Consider the following 18,719-nt stretch of genomic DNA (forward strand, 5'->3'; position numbering starts at 1 on the left):
GGATGGGATCTATGGAATTTTTGTTATGAAGCAGGCTAATGTGTTTATACCTCTCTTAAAAGGCATATCTGTGGTGTATGTTATAGCAGACATAAGGTCTTAAACAAGGACATTTTAAGACTAACTTGAGATATTTCAAAAATTACACTTCTCTAATATGCAAAAACCTTGAGGTTTCAGTAATACTGCTGTGTGTATATGTATGTGTGTGTGTATATGTGTGTATGTATATGTATATGTATGTGTGTGTGTGTGTGTGTGTGTATATGCTATCATTTTCCCTCTTGCTCTAAATTGGTGTTGTTCTTTCCATTCATCCATTAGAAACATTCAACAAATGGCTTTCATACTGGCCTTGCAGGAAAACATAAATGGTATAATCTATTACCTAAATAATATATTTTTTTTCCTGAACATTCCTTCTAGAGCCGGCTTACTCCAGAGAAGAATGCAAGCTAGCTGACCCAGGGCTATCTTCGTCTGTGAGTTAATAGAACTGTTGAGCATTTGCCAGTGACAGTATTAGCTGGGTGACTTGCCTTGCCTTTTACTTTTCTAAATTCTTTACTTTTTCAAATTTAATTTTTGCCTTGTGGCATGATTTCTTTTCAACTTTGAAAGGTTACTGAGAAATAACGAAAGACTGGCTGTGTCTAATACACATAAGATGAAACCTCTTATTAACTTCAAAAAAGGTACTGGTATACTGAAAAATAATCACTGCTTTAGGTCAAAATTTCATCTTATGAACAAGAAGTATTCGATATATAGTACTTGTGTATATAATATTTAATTTTCCAGAATCCAATCTCAAAATTAAAAGTAATATCTATAAAACACTCTGCTGCATAAAAATGAAGCACTCGGATATGCAGAGTGATTTTGTGTTTTATTTCCCCCTCTGAGCTATTCGTAACTATTTCCCAACTTTAGCTCATTTATTGAAATAAATGTAGTAAAGAAGCCAAACTTGCCTATCTCAATAATCTGAAGTGAAAATTATTTATCATATTTGTACATGCACAGAGACTACTCATTCATTTTATTTCTGTACCAAGTATACAAGTGTAAAGTATGTTCTGCTAATCCAATTACTATTACAAAGTTATGCACAAGAGCAAACATTCGATGAAAATCAGGCCTTAAAAACAGGACACTGTTGTTCAGTATGTTCAGTATTTAAGGTCATCTCAGTCAGGATCCCGATAAGATGAATATATACTATTTAACATATATACTATTAGAATGTTTTTTTATGCTAGACAAAGGCTAGTTTGAAGTAACCATGCTTTACGGCATCGACATACTCAGAGATGAAACTTTCAAAATGGGCAATGGTAAAGGGAGACATTAAGAAATCTTAATTAGATAAAAAGAGGCAAGCTGCAGCAAAAGAGACCGTACGTACCTGTCGGCATACATAATCCCACTGAGTGTTCAGTTCTCTGAGCTCTGTCTCAAGTCTGCAAGCAAACTCTGGCTCTGCTTCATTCTTTATCTTCTGTGCACCTTCATTGACACTGTTGAGACTGGGCTGAATTGTCTGAATATCATTGACTAAAAGCTAAGGAAATAATTCAATTTAAGCCAGCTGCAAAAATTACCACAACATACTAGAAATACAACATAGAGAGGAAACATATAATGAGGATTCATGACACTGCATGTACGTCCTTTCCTTTAAAACGTGATATACACCCACCTACAGATGTCTCAGCCTTACAAAAACTGTTCGGTGGTTTTGATGCTATGAATCAAGTATGGAATTATCTGTATTCTACTTAGATCAGATACAAAAGGAAATAAAATTATTATTCCTTGTTGGAAAAATGTGTGAAAATGATGGGCTTTAGACATCACTGGTTTTGAAATGATTCCGGTTTTCAAACTCAGGATATTGCTGCAACTGTTTATAGCATGATGGGTGTGAAGGTTATTTGTAAGCTGGATTTGTTTTTTGGTTTGTTTTTTAGCTTGGATTTGCAAAGCAAATTCTTTAAAGAGCTAGATTACTTTCATTCCACGACATGACAATGGCATAATGAATATCATTTCAAAAGTCCGTACTGTGTAATAATAGAGTACAGTGCAGCAGGTCTGAGTAGAGCAACACAGTATGACTCAAAATCTGCAATAAGACATAATAAACAGCTCAAAGGTTTCATTGCCTTTACATTAAACTTTATTTTACACTAAAATAATCTTATGAGTGTTGAGGAAAAGATCATGCTTTTCTCTTCCTCATTTATCCAACCCAGTTTCTCAACCTTGGGCACTACCATCAATTTAAACTGGCTAATTCTTTGTTGTGAGGGGCTGTTCGGGGATACACACATTGAGGGACACACACAGCACCCCAGGCCGCTACACACCAGTAGCATCTATCCCACACCAAGCTGTGACAAAAATGTCTCTAGACATCGCTCAGTGTCCCCAAAGGGAGCAAAATAACTCTGGTTAAGGACCACTGATATAACCAAATAATAACTTTCATATAAAAGACTTCATATGATAGGGGTCATATAAAAAACTTACCCTGCACTGTTTCAGCTGTTTTTTCAGGATTTCTGAGTCCCCGAGGGCAGGCCACTCGTCCTTCAGGAAAACATCAACTTCAGCCATCCACTTCTTCAGAGTTTTGATGTGATTCTGGAATCAGAGACCCATTTTAAGCATTACTGGGGTGCCGATTTCTCTTAACACAATTCATCACAGTGATATTTATGAACACATGCCCAGGAACAATTCCCTTGTTTGAAGGATATCTCTAAGTAGCTCTTCAGGAAAAGAATGTTTTTACTAAGACTGCATTTTTATGGTCCACAGTATGAGCACTGGTGTATGAAGTCTGCTATTGTTAAAAATAAAAAATTACTACCAAATGTGGTTTTATGATGTTACTCTTGAGAACATTAAATCATATCCCCCTCTAGAGAAATTTTAAGTTACAAAACAACTCATGATAATACTAACAATGTGCCCTTACAGTACATAAAACAAACTATGAACAATAAACTCAATGTAATGGTGTCTTTATAGCCTCCCTAAACCTGAACTTCCACAAATTGTTTTCTACAGTTGACAGTTTAAATAGTCCCTCTAGTTGGGAACTTTGCAGAACAAGATTTTGTCATCTTGCAAGAGAAAACTTCTGATTTTAATTTCTTATTTGCTTGACCAGGCTGAAGTAATGATCGGGTGAAAAATGTCATCTTTTATCATTTATAAATAGCCAAGTATCTCCCATTATTCTTTTTCATATATTGCTTTTTTCCCCCTCCTGCTTTTTTTGGCTACTTTTCAAATGTATGATTTTCGAGCTCCTTTATTTTCCACACAATTCAAATATGCTGCCCAGATGTGCTATTTTCTCCCTTCTTAATTAAATTTCTGTTGAAAATATGTGCTTCACAGAAAGCTTCCCTTTCAATATGATTAATAATAATGCTTTTTAAAAGCATTTGACTAAATCTAACAACTTCAGTTCTCAACATTATCATCTTGCTGATATCTCTGGAGTCTGGTTTTGCATTTCTTCCACATCACCACTGTCCTAGTTCAGATCTTATCACTGGCTCCTTGACTACTGCATTAGGTCTTTTTGGTATCTGCCTCAATCTTACCCTATGCTAATCCATTATCCACTCTCCATGTGTCAGTGTTTTTCTTCTGTCCTCCTTCTTCTTATCACAGTGATGCTTTGAAAACAATGATATCTTTCCCCCCTCTAAAATAGCAGAAGTTCCAAATTATTATTACTTTTAATTCCACCCCTATTAGGTTGTAATTCATGTTTCAAAGCATGGAATCCAGGACCGCTCATTATCTACTCCTAGGTCATTTTTCTAATTTATTTCTTATTTCTTATTTATCTCCAAACATATTTTTGTCTCTTCAAAAGTGAACCCCTTCTGGCTAAGAGGATGTATCACTTCATTTTGTTAGGTACCCTTTTTCCCCCCTCTTTATCAGCTGACTAAATTCTACTTCTTCAAGGTGTAGCCCAAATAACCCATATTCCAATAACATTTCATAACCCCTTTGCCCAGTGTATGTTGGACTTCCTTTCTGTCTACTGTCATAATGTTTACCACACTGTTTAATTCACTTCCTACGCTGGCTGGAAAATGGCCTCCCAAGGTGTTCATGGCCCCATCCATGGAACCTGTGAATATGTTACCTTACATAGCAAAAAATACTTTGCAGATGAGATTAAGGATTTTGAAATGGGAAGATTATTCTGAGTTATCGAGCCAGGCACAATGTAATCACAAGGGTTCTTAGTAAGAGGGGGTTGGGGGTAAGAGAGTTAGAGAGAGAGGCTGTAAGATGCTCTACTGCTGAACTTGAAGAAAGAGGATGGGATTATCAGCCACGAAATCCATGTCATCTCCAGAAGCTAACAACAACAAGGAAACAGATTTTCTGCTAAAGCCTCTAGAAAAGACAGAGCCCTGCCTACGTCTTCATTTTAGCCCACTGCAACTGATTTTGGACTTCTGACCTCTAGAACTGTAAGATAACAAACTTGTGTTGTTTTAAGCTACTAATTTGTTACAACAGCAATAGGAAACTAACACACTTACCATTTCCCTTCACTAGAATATGAGCTCCTTGTTGGCGAGGACCATGTAATTATATTCTCTTCTACCTCTGATACTGGTAAAAGTGTGTGCGTGTGTGTGTGTGTGTGTGTACACATACGTTTACATGTAGAGACCTGTTTGTAAGTATATTGTGCTTTATAGAATGTTTTAGGATTGCTCATTTTTTTGGTTCTTAAGCAGTAAAAACAAACAACTAACAGCTGAACTGAGACTTAAACCCAGAAGCATGTTGTCCCAATGCTTTCCAGCATGCCACGATGATGTCCAAGATTCATTCCAGCATTAATATTTTTCTTAGTAATTCGCCACATAAGAGAGGTACTACTTGGATCACTAAATATTTTAGATTTTAAAATGTAATTGTTGGTTTACTATTTTCAGCTTAGCTGATTAGTAGTATGGTGGCACCATTTAAACAACTTAAGTCAGTAGGAGCTGGTCTATGGCATGTAATAAGGTCAAATTTAAATACACAATTACAAGTAAAATATGCTGATAAAATGATATGACTATATTACATGGTAGATAATTGTTTTACCTATATTTTAAAGGACAACCAGACTAACGGAAAGACTAGTTTTGAAAATTAAGCTAAAAATATGTTTAAGTCCTATCGGTTTTGGGGAAAAATATAATTCTGAAGAAAATCTAAGAAGCAGAACTCTTAATTATGGTTTTCTTAAACATGCAAAAAAAACCCCCACTGATTTCACAAAATTGTGTGTCTTTTGATCTCATCACTAAATTTGAAGAAGTATGGAGGTTAAATGTCTGTTTGCCTTTAAATTTATAACACATCACTAGGGGAGAAACAAGCAAAGAAAAAAAATGAATACAAAATGTCCAATCCTGACTTACCTGAATTTTTCGAAGTTTTGCCATTTGCTCCTCTAGCTTTTGGCAATGCTCAAGCAGCTGAGAGGACAGCTTCTTCCAGCGGCCCTCAATCTCTTCAAATTCCGTCTGGTACTTCCGGCTAATATCAGATGGTGCTTTCCTTGACATCTCTTTCACAGTGGTGCTGAGATAGTTTAGGCCACTTTGTTGCTCTTGCAGGGAACTTTGTAAAGCCTCAAAAATTAAAAAAGGGAAAGTACATGTATACTAATTGAGGAAGAATAACCAGTTTCATTGTACAGTTTCACTTGCAAGTTTCAGCTACATGTATTTGAAGTGAAAGCTATGTGGGGCACCTGGGTGGCTCAGTCAGTGAAGCGTGCCACTTTAGCTCAGGTCATGACCTTGCATTTGTAGGTTCAAGCCCACATGGGGCTCTGTGCTGATAGCTCAGAGCCTGGAGGCTGCTTTGGATTCTGTGTTTCCCTTTCTCTCTGCCCCTACCCTGTTTGTGCTCTCTCTCTGTCTCTCAAAAACAATAAAACAAAACGTTCAAAAAACAAACAAAATGAAAGCTATGCGATTGAAACACCTAAAAAATAGATGATGTGCTGCAATTTACAGAATAACTAGTAGTAATTTAAATTATACTGTTTATGGGGTGCCTGAGTGGCTCAGTCTGTTGAGCGTCCAACTTTGGCTCAGTCATGATCCCACAGTTCGTGAGTTTGAGACCCACATCAGGCTGTCTGAAGACAGCGCAGAGACAACTTTGGATCCTCTGACTCCCTCTCTCTCTGCCCCTCCCCTGCTCACAGTCTCTCTATCTCAAAAATAAACATTAAAAAAAAAAGACAAACTAAATTCTACCGTTTATCATAAAAGTAATTTGCACATTAATATTTTATTTAAAAATCTATGCCTGTTTTTATGAACAACATCAAATATATCCAAAAGTGTATCTTAATGGACCAGAGTTTTAGCACACCTAATTTTATTGTATCTTCTGTATATGAGTATTGTATTTATGATACTGTTAGGGAGCCTCATTTAATTCTACTGGGCTTTTATTAAGACAATTTCTGACATTTCTAGGTAAAAACCTAACTAAATCATATAGATACATGGTATAACAAAACTGACTAAGTTATCACTGGTCTACTGATGCCAATTAACTATAGTTTCATATTTTTCACAATTTTTTGCAGGGATATAATGAAATTCTAGGAGAATTTTTGGGAGAATTTATAAAGTTGGTTTTACAATTGTTCTGTGTTACCTATGCAATTGCTGACAAGGATGTCTATCTTTAGGTTTTCCCCACTCAATATTCATCTGTTACTTTCTGGTTATGAAATAATAAAAGCTCAAGATAAAACACGGAAAAAATATCCACTTACATATATGATTTTATGTAAACTTCCAGTGTTTCTATGTATACCTAAACACTGAATATGTTATTATAAACACACATAAACAATCATCCCTTCTTTTACAGAAAGACTTATCCCACAAATACATCAATACATAACTTTTATAGTTGTATAATGTCTTATGCCTATTTTGTGGCATTTTATTTTTTTTTACTCTGCTTTAATTTTACTTAGACAATATCTAGCATGCATATAACTACATTTTGAGCTAGGCCCTTTTTATGAGCATTTTGCCACATCATTAAGTATTTTTCAAAAACATAAAATTTAATGGCTTCCTGGTTCGTTTAACCATTTCCCATTATTAGCTCTACAAAGTAACTTGTAGCTTTCCACTCCTGTAAATTATGTTTCTGATCTACCTATCTATCCCCATCTATTTGATTCTTTAGTGTATTCTGATTACTGCCTACGATAAAGACTTCATGAAAACACTATTCACATGTATAACATCATGAATTATTTTGTATGTTATTAGCAAGTGGTGAAACATTTTTCTCAGCAAAATTTCAATTCAATTTGCATTCCCACCAGAAAGTGAGAAGGGAGCTCATTGCTGCTGGACCTGCACTTATTATATCATTTTTTTGCAACTTAGATGTGAAAAATGGTATTTCATTTTATAAACTAGTACTTCGTCCTTTCCAATTCGACTTACAACTTTCCACAGGTTTAATGGCTGTTTATGTCTTTTTTTGTGACTTCCTTATTAATGACTTTCTCCCATATTCAGACAAATTTTTTCCTCGGTCTCATCTTTCTTTAAAATCACCTCCAGTATTTTTAGAGTATTTGCAATTGTGTCCAGGGATTTGTGTGCTTCTCTATCATATGTTTTAAAATATTTTACTTAAAAATGTCTCCAAAAATGATGCTTATTGAAATGTTTGGAACATTTTAACATATGTGGTATTTTGCTTTGTTGTAACATCTGATACAAACTTCTAACTACATCTTTTTGAGCTACTTAATACAATTTCTCAAAAATATTTATAAATAATTTTTGTCTTCAACGTTTTTTTTCAGAAGTTTACTCCCCTGCTCATCTGCCCACCATTTTGTATATAGTTAATCCATTCCTCTAATTGCTATATCTTTGTACTCTTTTTGAAGTTAGAGTTCTATTAAGCCACATATTCTTTAAAGTGAATTTTTAAATCATTCCAACTATTAGAAACAACAACATAATGAAGAAAAAAGAAGATCCAACAATATTAGGTTGCTTGGTGTGATAGTAGAGAAAACAGTCTAAACAGGGCAATATATACTGAGAAATTTACATAAAAGTTTTTAAAGAAATAATTATAAAATCACTTTCTTAAAAAAATTAATTCTTGAAAAAGAACTCTTCGTATACAAGTCACATTTTAATTTTGTTCTTATTTCTCAAAATGGAGACATATCTCAGCTCATAAATATAATTAATGAATGCTTTCTTGTCTTAAAAAATAAAATGTGATTGGATATACAACATGGGCTTTTCGGAATTGGTAGGAAAAGTATTCTAAAATCTCTTACAAATTATCTTTTTCATTTCCCATATTAGTATTTTTTATTACTTGATATAAAGCTGCTAAAAATTTAGGTAATAAAACTCAAAAACTAATTATGATATTACAAAAGATTAGAGTTTAAAACTTATTTTATAACGACACTGATTTTACCACTGTTTGGGAATGTGAATGGAGTTATAAATCAGGAAGCAAGGGGTGGGGGGAATAATACCACAGCTTTTATAATCATCAAAATCAATGTGTCTGAAAATACATACTAAACAATAAAGAATATACTTCATACGCAGACCATGACACTGTCTTCAAAGGTGGAATTTCTGTCTGAGGGAGAGAAGGCACAAATGCATAAAATATGACATTTTTAAAGTCCTCATTTTTCCAACTGGTACACCATCATACTTGCCACAATTATTTTAATTCTATTATTTTAAGGTTACACCATTGTGAAAAGAAAAGTTACACCAATGTGACTGCTTGATAGATGACATCTGCACTATTTGCTTCAGACAGTCAAACATTCACAGACCTGTAACTCTTCAAGTCTCTGCTCCATGATGTCATATTCAGTGACAGTAACCTGAGGTCTAGAGAGTTTGGTTTCTGACTGCTGGATCCACGTCAGGATGGTACTCATGGTCTCCTGATAGCGCATGGGTGGCAATGTGTCAAAAACTTTATCAAAAGGGAAAAGAAGAGAATCATTTCACTATTTTAAACTTTGTCATTATGTTTTCCTAAGTTGTCAGCAAACTCAATCACACTGCTAATTACAAATATTACCAAGTTGTAAAAACTTGAAGATATAAATTAAAATGTGATTATGACATTGAAGATAAATTCCTACTACGTATCTCACATTTTGATAGGAAGTATACACACGTACACAGACACATTACAGTGAATCTTCATATCAGCCTTGCAAGTTCACAGGGTTAAAGCCATTTTCTTTTAAGGTAAGGAAATGGCCAAACAGAGAGGCTGCACAATTTGACCATGGTGCCAGAGAAGGTACTTGGAGGAGAAACCAAGCAGAGTACATGTATACCGACTTTGAAGGCTACTCTTTTCGTGTGCTATCATTTACCTTTGGAGAAAACAGTGTCTTTATCCACAGAAGTTGATATTTTAAATTATATCCTGTCACTTCTTATTTTGCTAAAAAAAAAAAAAACCTCTGTGTACTTAGTATGTGTCAGAAACTCTAATACTATCATTGTTACTATCATTCTTAATTCTTACCTGTGAGAAATGTGTTTTTAGTCTCATTTACAGTTGAGGAAACTGAGGCTACAAAAAAAGGTCAACTAATTTGCTCACACTCAAGAGCCTAGTAAGTGTAGAGCTTAGGATTTTAAACCAGGTTTATCTGGTTTCAAAGTCAAAACCACCACTCAACAGCATACTTTCGCTGGTATCTATTTATGTATAAATTACGGAATGAAAAATATATTAAGGAAAGTGTAATTTACGGGTATGTATATGCACTTAAACCATAAGTGTGTGTGTATGTGTGTATATACACACATGTGTATATGTATATATATACACACATACACACACATATATACACATTTTACATAACTATAATTGTATACATAGTTAAATTGTACCTACGTTAAATGAGAGAAAATAAAAATTTTCAGATTTGTCAGATTATAAAAAAGTGATAAGGTAACATGTCCATGGTAGAAGTGTAAAACAGTTAATTTGTAAGTAGTTGTTGTAATATTGCATGTTGCCCCAAACTCAGTAAGTAAGCATCCGCCTATGTACAGATTGAGGGAGGGAAGGAAGAAGGAAGATGATAGATAGAAAGATGCATAAATGCACAGATATACAGATACATAGATAGATACGGTGAGCCATAAATTGAAAGAACCCAATGCTTTGCAGCACAGGCCAGCATAAAATAAAAATCTTTCAAATCTAGAAAAGAGATACACACTGAAACATTCTAAATGATTAAAAATTTGATCAATTTTTACTCTATTAACCAATGTAATTCTAGCTATAACTTAGGGAATAATCATGACCTGATACATTTTCTTTCTGTTTAAACAAAATACGCATTGAGGCAAAGTACGCATTAATTTGCATAATTCAATAAACAATTCACATTATATAAAATCTCCAGTTCCCTTTAAAATCATGAGAAACTAATAAAGATCCAGACCAGCACTACATGTAGACACTCTTTAGTGCATGCATGGAACATCTTATTCCATATCTGATTCAGAGTGTTTGACTGTATTTCCTCCTTTGCTATCTGGATACTGAGTAAATGCTCTGGGTGTTTCACAGGTAGATTGCATTGGAGGAGCTGGAATTCAAAGAGGACCTACCAACTCCGTAGCTCCTGAACTAGCCACCTTAGCTCCTATGTGTAGGTTCATCACTCAGGAAATACTTGTGTCTGAAGAGCTGTAGTAATTGCTACCCAATGGGTCTGCTATCACACTCAAGTCTGCCTTCTTTCTAAGGGAGGTCCTGATTATCTTCTCCCTTCTTCACCTTCCTTCTATATAATGAAGTGAACCCTGTTCATCTCTGAATTGTTGAGTTTTTTCTGTAAAACTGCTTCTCATCTGTATGCAGGTGCAAGACAAAAAGTCTTCTCAATGAGAGCTAAGCCATACTTCCACTCTATTCTGAGAGAAAGCAGAGGACTCGTAACATGATCAAGAAGTACCTCTGTATCTCCCATGTAAGTTATCTAGCACAAGCAAAAGCCCACACAGTCTAAGATCCTCCCTAGCCTTTCCATGTGTGTTTTCACTTCCTTTAAATCCAGCTCTGTGTTCAGTTTTTGAAAGTGCAAAACTGATTTATGAGGTTACATCATGGCATAAAACTTATCATTACTGTTTCTTTTTTTCTAGAATTCTCACCCATGGTTCATAGAAGGCCCTCTAGACCGTTCACCTCTCCAGACTCACCTTTCATCACCCTCACCCCCCTGTGCTCCAGGGACACAAAACTTCTCTGATTCTGGCCTTCACCTACTACCCCTAGTCTTATTAATCCCTACTGATCGTCTGGCTTCTGTGTTGAGCACTTCATTCTCTAGGAAATCTTTGCTTACCTTCCCAGCTTGGGTAAGTCTCCTTTAGTTTCAGAGACCTGGCCTAGGCCAGGTCAAGCACTCATCTCAAGCTATAATTATAAAAACGCCAGCTTGATTTTGTGATTAACGGCTGTGATTTTTCCCAGTTTTCAAGTATAATGACAGCAAGAAGCATGTGATTTTAGCTCAGCGATTGATCCCCAATGACCACTATGGTATTATAAAAGGAATCAGTATGTGTTGGATGAGTAACTACAGGTTAGAAAGTGTAACCTTGAGCACACACACAAAAAGAATGCCTTTGCCAGGAACACAGGAGAAAACCAGTATTTGGTGAAGCCTAGATTCTGAACAAGAGGAGAAAGAATTTACCTGGAGAATTTAGACATTCTTCTCATTCCACCCACGGAACCTTCTTAACACTGCATAGCTTAAACTGACTTTATTCCTCGTCTCCTTTCTCACTTCATGGTTTCTAGACAATAGGTAGACTTTCTTTAATTGCATTTTTTTTCTGGTATAATTCATTTGTAAATGTACAAATGTACAATGTACACACACGTTTTGGTTTTCTCCTGGAATTCTTTTGTTTTTTTAATGTTTATTTATTTTTGAGACAGAGAGAGACAGAGCATGAATGGGAGAGAGTCAGAGAGAGGGAGACACAGAATCGGAAACAGGCTCCAGGCTCTGAGCTGTCAGCACAGAGCCCGACGCGGGGCTCGAACTCACGGACCGCGAGATCATGACCTGAGCCAAAGTCGGCCGCTTAACCGACTGAGCCACCCAGGTGCCCCACCCTGGAATTCTTTTGACAAACAACAAAATCATGTTCAAAACTGTATCACTTCGGAACAGAACAATAGATAAGGTAACAATTTTTATTATATCCTAATGAGGAATGTTTATATTTCTATGGAAATAGGACCACCACTGCATTAAAAAAAAGCTTCTACCTCTCTCTGTGTACACATACATATGAATAAGAGATATATATGTATATATTTAATATTTGTGTATCATTTATTAATTCCTTAAACTATTTATTGAGTGTCCATTTCAGCCTTTGTGATATCCTTTAGGGATACAATAATTTAAAAAACAGAGTCCCTATATTCACTGCCTTCACAGTTTACTCATGCAGCCAGATAATACTCTAATATAGTTTTGATCAGATTGTAATTAATTTTATAAAAGAGACAAAAAGTGCTGTGACAGTAAGCAATAAGAACATTACATTTACACTGGGAGCTCATAAAAATTCACTTTTGGGCAAAGATATGAAGGAGTAAGAATGAGCTGTGCTAGGGCTTCTGGGAAAATACACAGGGCTCTGAAGTAGGGAATATGCGATGGTTTTCAGGAAATGAAAGGTCAATATGACGTAGAGAGAAAATAAGCATGAATGCAGCTGTAACTAGAAGTAGGCAAAGCCCCCATTTTAAGCAGAGCCTTGTAAGTACCTTTTAACTAAGACCAAAAGCCAATCATTGAATGTATTATATGTAAAGGTGTGACACAGATTTTCTTTAAGAAAAATCTTTCTGGGGGCATCTGGGTGGCTCATTTGGTCGAGCGTCCAACTCTGGATATCAGCTCAGGATCATGATGTCACAGTTCATGAGACTGAGCCCCTTGTTGGGGCTTGGGATTCTCTCTTTCCCTTCTGCCCCCGATCCCCACAAGTACACAAGTGCTCTCTCTCTCTGGCTCGCTCTCTCTCTCTCTCAAAAATAAAGAAATGAACATTAAACAATTTTTAAAAAGGATAAATCCTTCTGGCAGAAACATAGGAAATAGATTTCTCACTGTCAACAATGGATAAAGTGAAGACAAATTAGTGGTCCAGGCAAGAAACCCTGGTAGCTTGAACGAACATGATGACCATTAATAAGAAAAGAAAGTTAGATGTGAGAATGATTTGGGAGATAAAAATGCATGGGGTGGGAGAATGAAGAGCAACAGGAGAGGAAGTGAACGAGGGACAAGGAATATCAAGGACGATTCTGAGGTTTCTGGCTGTGTAGCTCCACAGATGTTGTTCTTGTCCCTGATACTGGAGGAGCCAAAGAGGAAACTGTTGTCAGGTGCAGAATTGCCCACCATGGGTTTATCTTCTTGAGACTCCAAGGGTTTGCAATACCTTAAGATACTTAAATGGAAAGGCAAGGGAATAGATGAGCTTAAGAACCCAGCACTTAGTGGATAGGAGCGGACTGGAGATAAAACTTTTTTGTTTACAACATACAATTAAAGTCAAGGATACCTTTACTTATATAGTTTCCTTCTAGATGTAAAAAAGCATTTGTTATCAAGCATGATTTACCTAGTAGCTGAAAACTGATTATAATGCACACAAATTATCTCATTTAAGCCAGACTTACTTGAGAATACTAGTGAAGGATTCCTAATTCTGTTTCAGATTTAAAAGTAAGAAAAAAAAATCTGGTGCAAAGGTCAGCTGCACCCAAGGGCAAACTCAGTACAACCTGTTCTACCTATGTGTCAGTGAGATATTTGTGGATGCTGCCCTAGGGACCCCAAAGTAAAAGTAGACCTAGTCCTGTTCCATCTAGGGAAGTTCACTGTCTTCTTTTTATGTAGAAAGAGAGATTAATAACTCAATTGATACTTTTCTCTTGACTGACAGTAATGAGAAAGTAAACATATTTAAAAACCTACTATCTTAAAGGATTATAAGAGTGTTATTAACGTCCTTTGGTCCAGCCCAGATCCCTGAAAGAAAAAAAAAGGCCTAAGGATTTAGTATTTCCCCAATATTGTTTATAAATATATGACATTCATCTCAAAATAAATATTCTTATGATGGTTTCTACTATTCTTTTGCTAAAGTGCCATTTAAAAAATATAGATACATTCTTAATGTTTCATGATTAGGGAAGCATATTCCACAAAATTAAAGTTAATATAAAGGATTATAGTTTCAGAAGCACCTGTTGTGAATATTGGGAAAGTGAATGTTAAGGGCTACCATGCTGAAATACTGTTTATCTTGAAAGGTACAAAAAAAACCCATTAATCTCCAGTCCCTTAGTATAGCCATATGAAGGATGGCAATGAAAACGTATGGTCGCATTTACATCTAAAATTGTTGTAGAAGAGTATAAAAAATGTTTTCCACATCTTTTACTTAAAAATCCCTTCTGTTATAGTCAATTGAGTTAAAAATGGAAGGGGTTTCATAGAAGAGAAAAGGTAAGAAAGGAGAGCAAGGAGAGAACAAAGGAGACAAGGCGAGATTATTTTGTCAAAAAAAAAAACGTGTGGAATTAAGTGCTTTCTTTTCTGCAATACATGAGTCTATGTCAAAGGGTAAAAAACTTTAACTGAAGAGCAAGATAAACAGGGACATCATCTGAAAATCGGACTTCATCCCCCAGTGTAAGACAGAGCTATCATAATAACACTGAGATCTTAAAACACTAGGTTATATATGGTACTTAAAAAAAATCACAACAATCTCTCTTCAAAATTAAAACAAAAGTACTCAGGGAAAATAAAGGTACTTCACTCTCACACAAAAAAATGGAGTAGAGAGAAGGAATATAGAAATGTGTTATCCACTGCGGTAGCCACTAGCTACACAGGTCCACTGAGCACTGGAAAGGGGAAAGGCGGTTAGTATTAATTTTGATTCTTAAAATGATATTATTTGGATGTGTTGAGATAAAATATTCAGTTAAAATTACCTTCACTTGTTTCTTGTTTAATATGGTTATTAGAAAATTCAAAATTACATATATGGTTCACATGCTATTTCTACTGAATGAGCTTATGTACAAGCTGCAGGAAGTCATTCATTTGGGGAAGGAGAGAGAACATGTATGTTAGTGGTCTGTCAATACTGACAGCATTTTAAAACATTGAAACATCTGCTATGAATACGAAGTTGACTCTAACTTGAATTTCTCATCATTTGTAAGCAGAAATTAGTGATGACTTAATATAGGATGTGTGTGTGTGTGTGTGTGTGTGTGTGTATGTGTAGAAACTTAACTAACAGCACTTTCTACTTCTTTGATAAATCTTTTTTGAGAAATGCTCATATTGAAGCTATCCAACTTTCCCCCATCCCTCACAGTTAATTACAATGGCACCAAACAGTATAATCAACAAAGAGCCTTTTCTGCAACTCCAAACGTTATGAAACGAGATAAACCATGGCACAGAGCAATTATTTCTTTACACTGTGAACACTGGCAGAAGATGTCCAGAAAGAAGCGGGGATGCACAGTACAGGATGATTAACATACTAGAAATTATCCCTCAGAGACTGAGACAAGGAAGAAATTCTGAATGTGGAGACTTGAATTTCCAATGCCGACACAAAAGCGAACACCTTAGCTTGACACTCACTCAAGGACCTTTGTGGTCACAATTCAATCAACTGCTCAGCCCAAATGCCCATCATCAAAAATCCTCCAGCCACAATCTAGCATCATGCTTCTGCCCCTCCTTCTGCTACTCAGGCTCCAGGCCCACGAAGGCCCTCAGGACACTGATAGGAGCAAAACAGACGGGTTTATGAGAATTGTATCTAAGGCCACCTTAAAAAGTTTTTGAAAAGTCAGGTCTCCAATCAATCAACTGAAATCTCTGTCTTTTTCATAAGCATTGTCTAGTATCCACTGCTGGAATAACTAATTCCTTCTCCACTTTTAATCACAATTTTCTACCCAAGCTTATCTAAGTATAAACTACTATACCACTCAACTATTGATTACAAATTAGGTTTTGCAGGTTTTTGGTTTTTTTTTTTTGCTGCATTTCCCCCTTTCCACATTATTTTAAAAAACTAGGCCCTATCTTAAGAACTTCTATTAAATAATTTCCTAAAATACATATTTATTTTTTTTATGCTCTACTTGGCATTTAGCATACGTTCCTAGTATTCTCCCAGTCAAGGAATGATTCTTATACCTCAGGGGATGAAGCACAGATCTAGCTTAACTAAGCAAGTCTGTTATGCTTGAAGTTGACGGTATCAGTGAAGAGAACAAAAAAGGCCATTTCCAATTTTTTTCTTGATTTTTTATGGAGTTAAAGAGCAAAGCCATATAGACTGTGTTTCTTAGAATAAAACAATTCCTTACTTAGATATAAGATAATATTAGGTAAATTTTCTGACCTGTAAGCTAGAAAAGTTAGGTCAAGACAACTTTTGCTTCCCTTCCTTGTCTCAGCATCTTAACATTGGATCCACATCTTAGCAGGGACTAACAACAGTGTTTGAAACTATGGCCATTGAGAACATTCTTTGCTGGCTGGCCTAAAATTTTCCTCTATTATCCCTACAGGAGGCACAAGTTACTTCCTATAATTTTATAAGAGTGTTCCTTACCACACCTCCCCAGATCACCACCTCTTCTAAGGCTGCCTCCACTTTTCTTTATATTCCCTACCACAACTCTGGTCTAAGGTTAGGTTTAGATAGGTGCAATTTCCCGTCTCGCTGCTTCCATTCAAATCCTTCTATTCATTTCTCACAAACCAGCTAGAGGCTAATATACCAGTTAGATCTTTCAAAATTATCAATCAGATTACTGAATTCCCTCAAGTGAAATTCTTTTAGAAGTTTCAACTGGTGGCACACCTGGGTGGCTCAGTAGGTTAAGTGTCTGACTTTGGCTCAGGTCATAATCTCACAGTTCGTGAGTTCGAGCCCCGCGTTGGGCTCTGTGCTGACAGCTCGGAGCCTGGAGCCTGCTTCAGATTCTGTGTCTCCCTCTCTCTCTGCCCCATCCAGCTCACACTCTGTCTCTGTCTCTCTCAAAAATAAGTAAGCATTAAAGAAAAAAAAGAAGTTTCCACAGGTTTTAAAAGAAAACCCAGGGGCGCCTGGGTAGCTCAGTTGGGTAAGCACCCAACTCTTGGTTTCAGCTCCAGTCATGATCTCATGTTTCGGTTCATGGGTTTGAGCCTTGCATCGGGCTGTGCGGTAACAGGTGGAGCCAGCTTGGCATTTTCTCTCTCTCTCCCTCTCTGCCCCTCCCCACCTCACACTGTCTCTGTCTCTCTCAAAAAGAAAAAAAAAAACAAAAACCAAGTTTACACAGAAGTCTAGACGGACCTTCATGAACTCAACCCTCATTTTACCCTCACCTTCCCGTAATTTGCTAGTCTCCAGTCCTCCTGGCCCCTCCTTTCTGTCTCTTGGACATGTCAAGCACTTCTTCTCCACCTTGCCACATCTGTACCTCCCTCCGGATCATCACACAGCTGGTACCTGCACGTGCCGCAGGTTGAGGTCAAACTGTCCTCTACCAGAATAATGTTGCCTAAGTGAGGTTAATCTGTGATAACATAATTTACATATTAACCTGTTTATTCCCTTTATTTCTGTAAGCTCCAAGAGGATATAAACCTTGCTCTTGATTTTCTCCACTAAATACCTAGCGCCCAATACTTCTGTGGCACACAGCAGGTGTTCAACAACACTTACTGAATTAGTGAGTGAGTGCACAAAACAGTGTTGTGCCAAACAATTACCAGATTAGTGAAATCCCTATAAAAATCCAAGTGGCATAAAAAACAAACCTAAAGTTAATATGAAACCATAAAACACCACAAATAACCAAAACAATCTTGAGAAAGAAAAAGCTGGAAGCATCATACTTTCTGATTTCAAAACATATTACAAAGCTAAAGTTATTAAAACAGTGAGGTACTGGCATAAAGACAGACATATAGTCGGGAATAAAAGAGAGAGCCCATAAATAAACCCACACGCATGTGGTTAACTGATCTCTGACAAAGTGCCAAGAACAGTAAAGGATGGTCTCTTCATAGGATTGTACTAGGAAAACTGGATATACACATGCAAAAGAACAAAGTTAGACCCTTATCTTACAATATATATAAAAATCAACTTGAAATACATTAAAGATTCAACTGAAACATGGCAACCACAGGGGCGCCTGGGTGGCTCAGTCGGTTGGGCATCCGACTTTGGCTCAGGCGACGATCTCACCACTCCCAAGTTCAAGCCCTGTGTCAGGCTCTGTGCTGACAGCTGGGAGCTTGGAACCTGTTTAAGATTCCGTGTCTCCCAGTCCCTCTGTCCCTTTCCCGCTTGCACTCTGTGTGTCTTTCTCTCTCAAAAATAAATGAACATAAAAAATTGCAACCACAAAACTCGTAGAATGAAACACAAGAGGAAAGCTTCATAACACTGGTCTTAAAATGATTTCTTGGATTTGACCTAAAAAGCACAGGTGACACAACTAAAAATACATAAATGGGA

The 18,719-nt window shown here is 36.4% G+C and overlaps 1 protein-coding gene across 6 annotated transcripts in view; it reads right to left on the reverse strand.

The window, feature by feature from the left end:
* Positions 1 to 18,719, reverse strand: part of DMD (dystrophin) — a 2,018,590-nt gene that overhangs the window by 1,300,454 nt on the left and 699,417 nt on the right. For all 6 annotated transcript variants that reach the window (XM_043570319.1, XM_043570321.1, XM_043570317.1 and 3 more), the window contains exons 22-25: positions 8,918 to 9,063; positions 5,466 to 5,678; positions 2,536 to 2,649; positions 1,409 to 1,564 (exon numbers count right to left, since the gene is read on the reverse strand). In XM_043570319.1, the coding sequence (XP_043426254.1) occupies positions 1,409 to 1,564; positions 2,536 to 2,649; positions 5,466 to 5,678; positions 8,918 to 9,063 (629 nt within the window). The remainder of the gene's footprint in view (positions 1 to 1,408; positions 1,565 to 2,535; positions 2,650 to 5,465; positions 5,679 to 8,917; positions 9,064 to 18,719) is intronic.

Source organism: Prionailurus bengalensis, chromosome X, assembly GCF_016509475.1.
Source record: "Prionailurus bengalensis isolate Pbe53 chromosome X, Fcat_Pben_1.1_paternal_pri, whole genome shotgun sequence".
In the NCBI taxonomy this organism is placed as follows: Eukaryota; Metazoa; Chordata; class Mammalia; order Carnivora; family Felidae; genus Prionailurus; species Prionailurus bengalensis.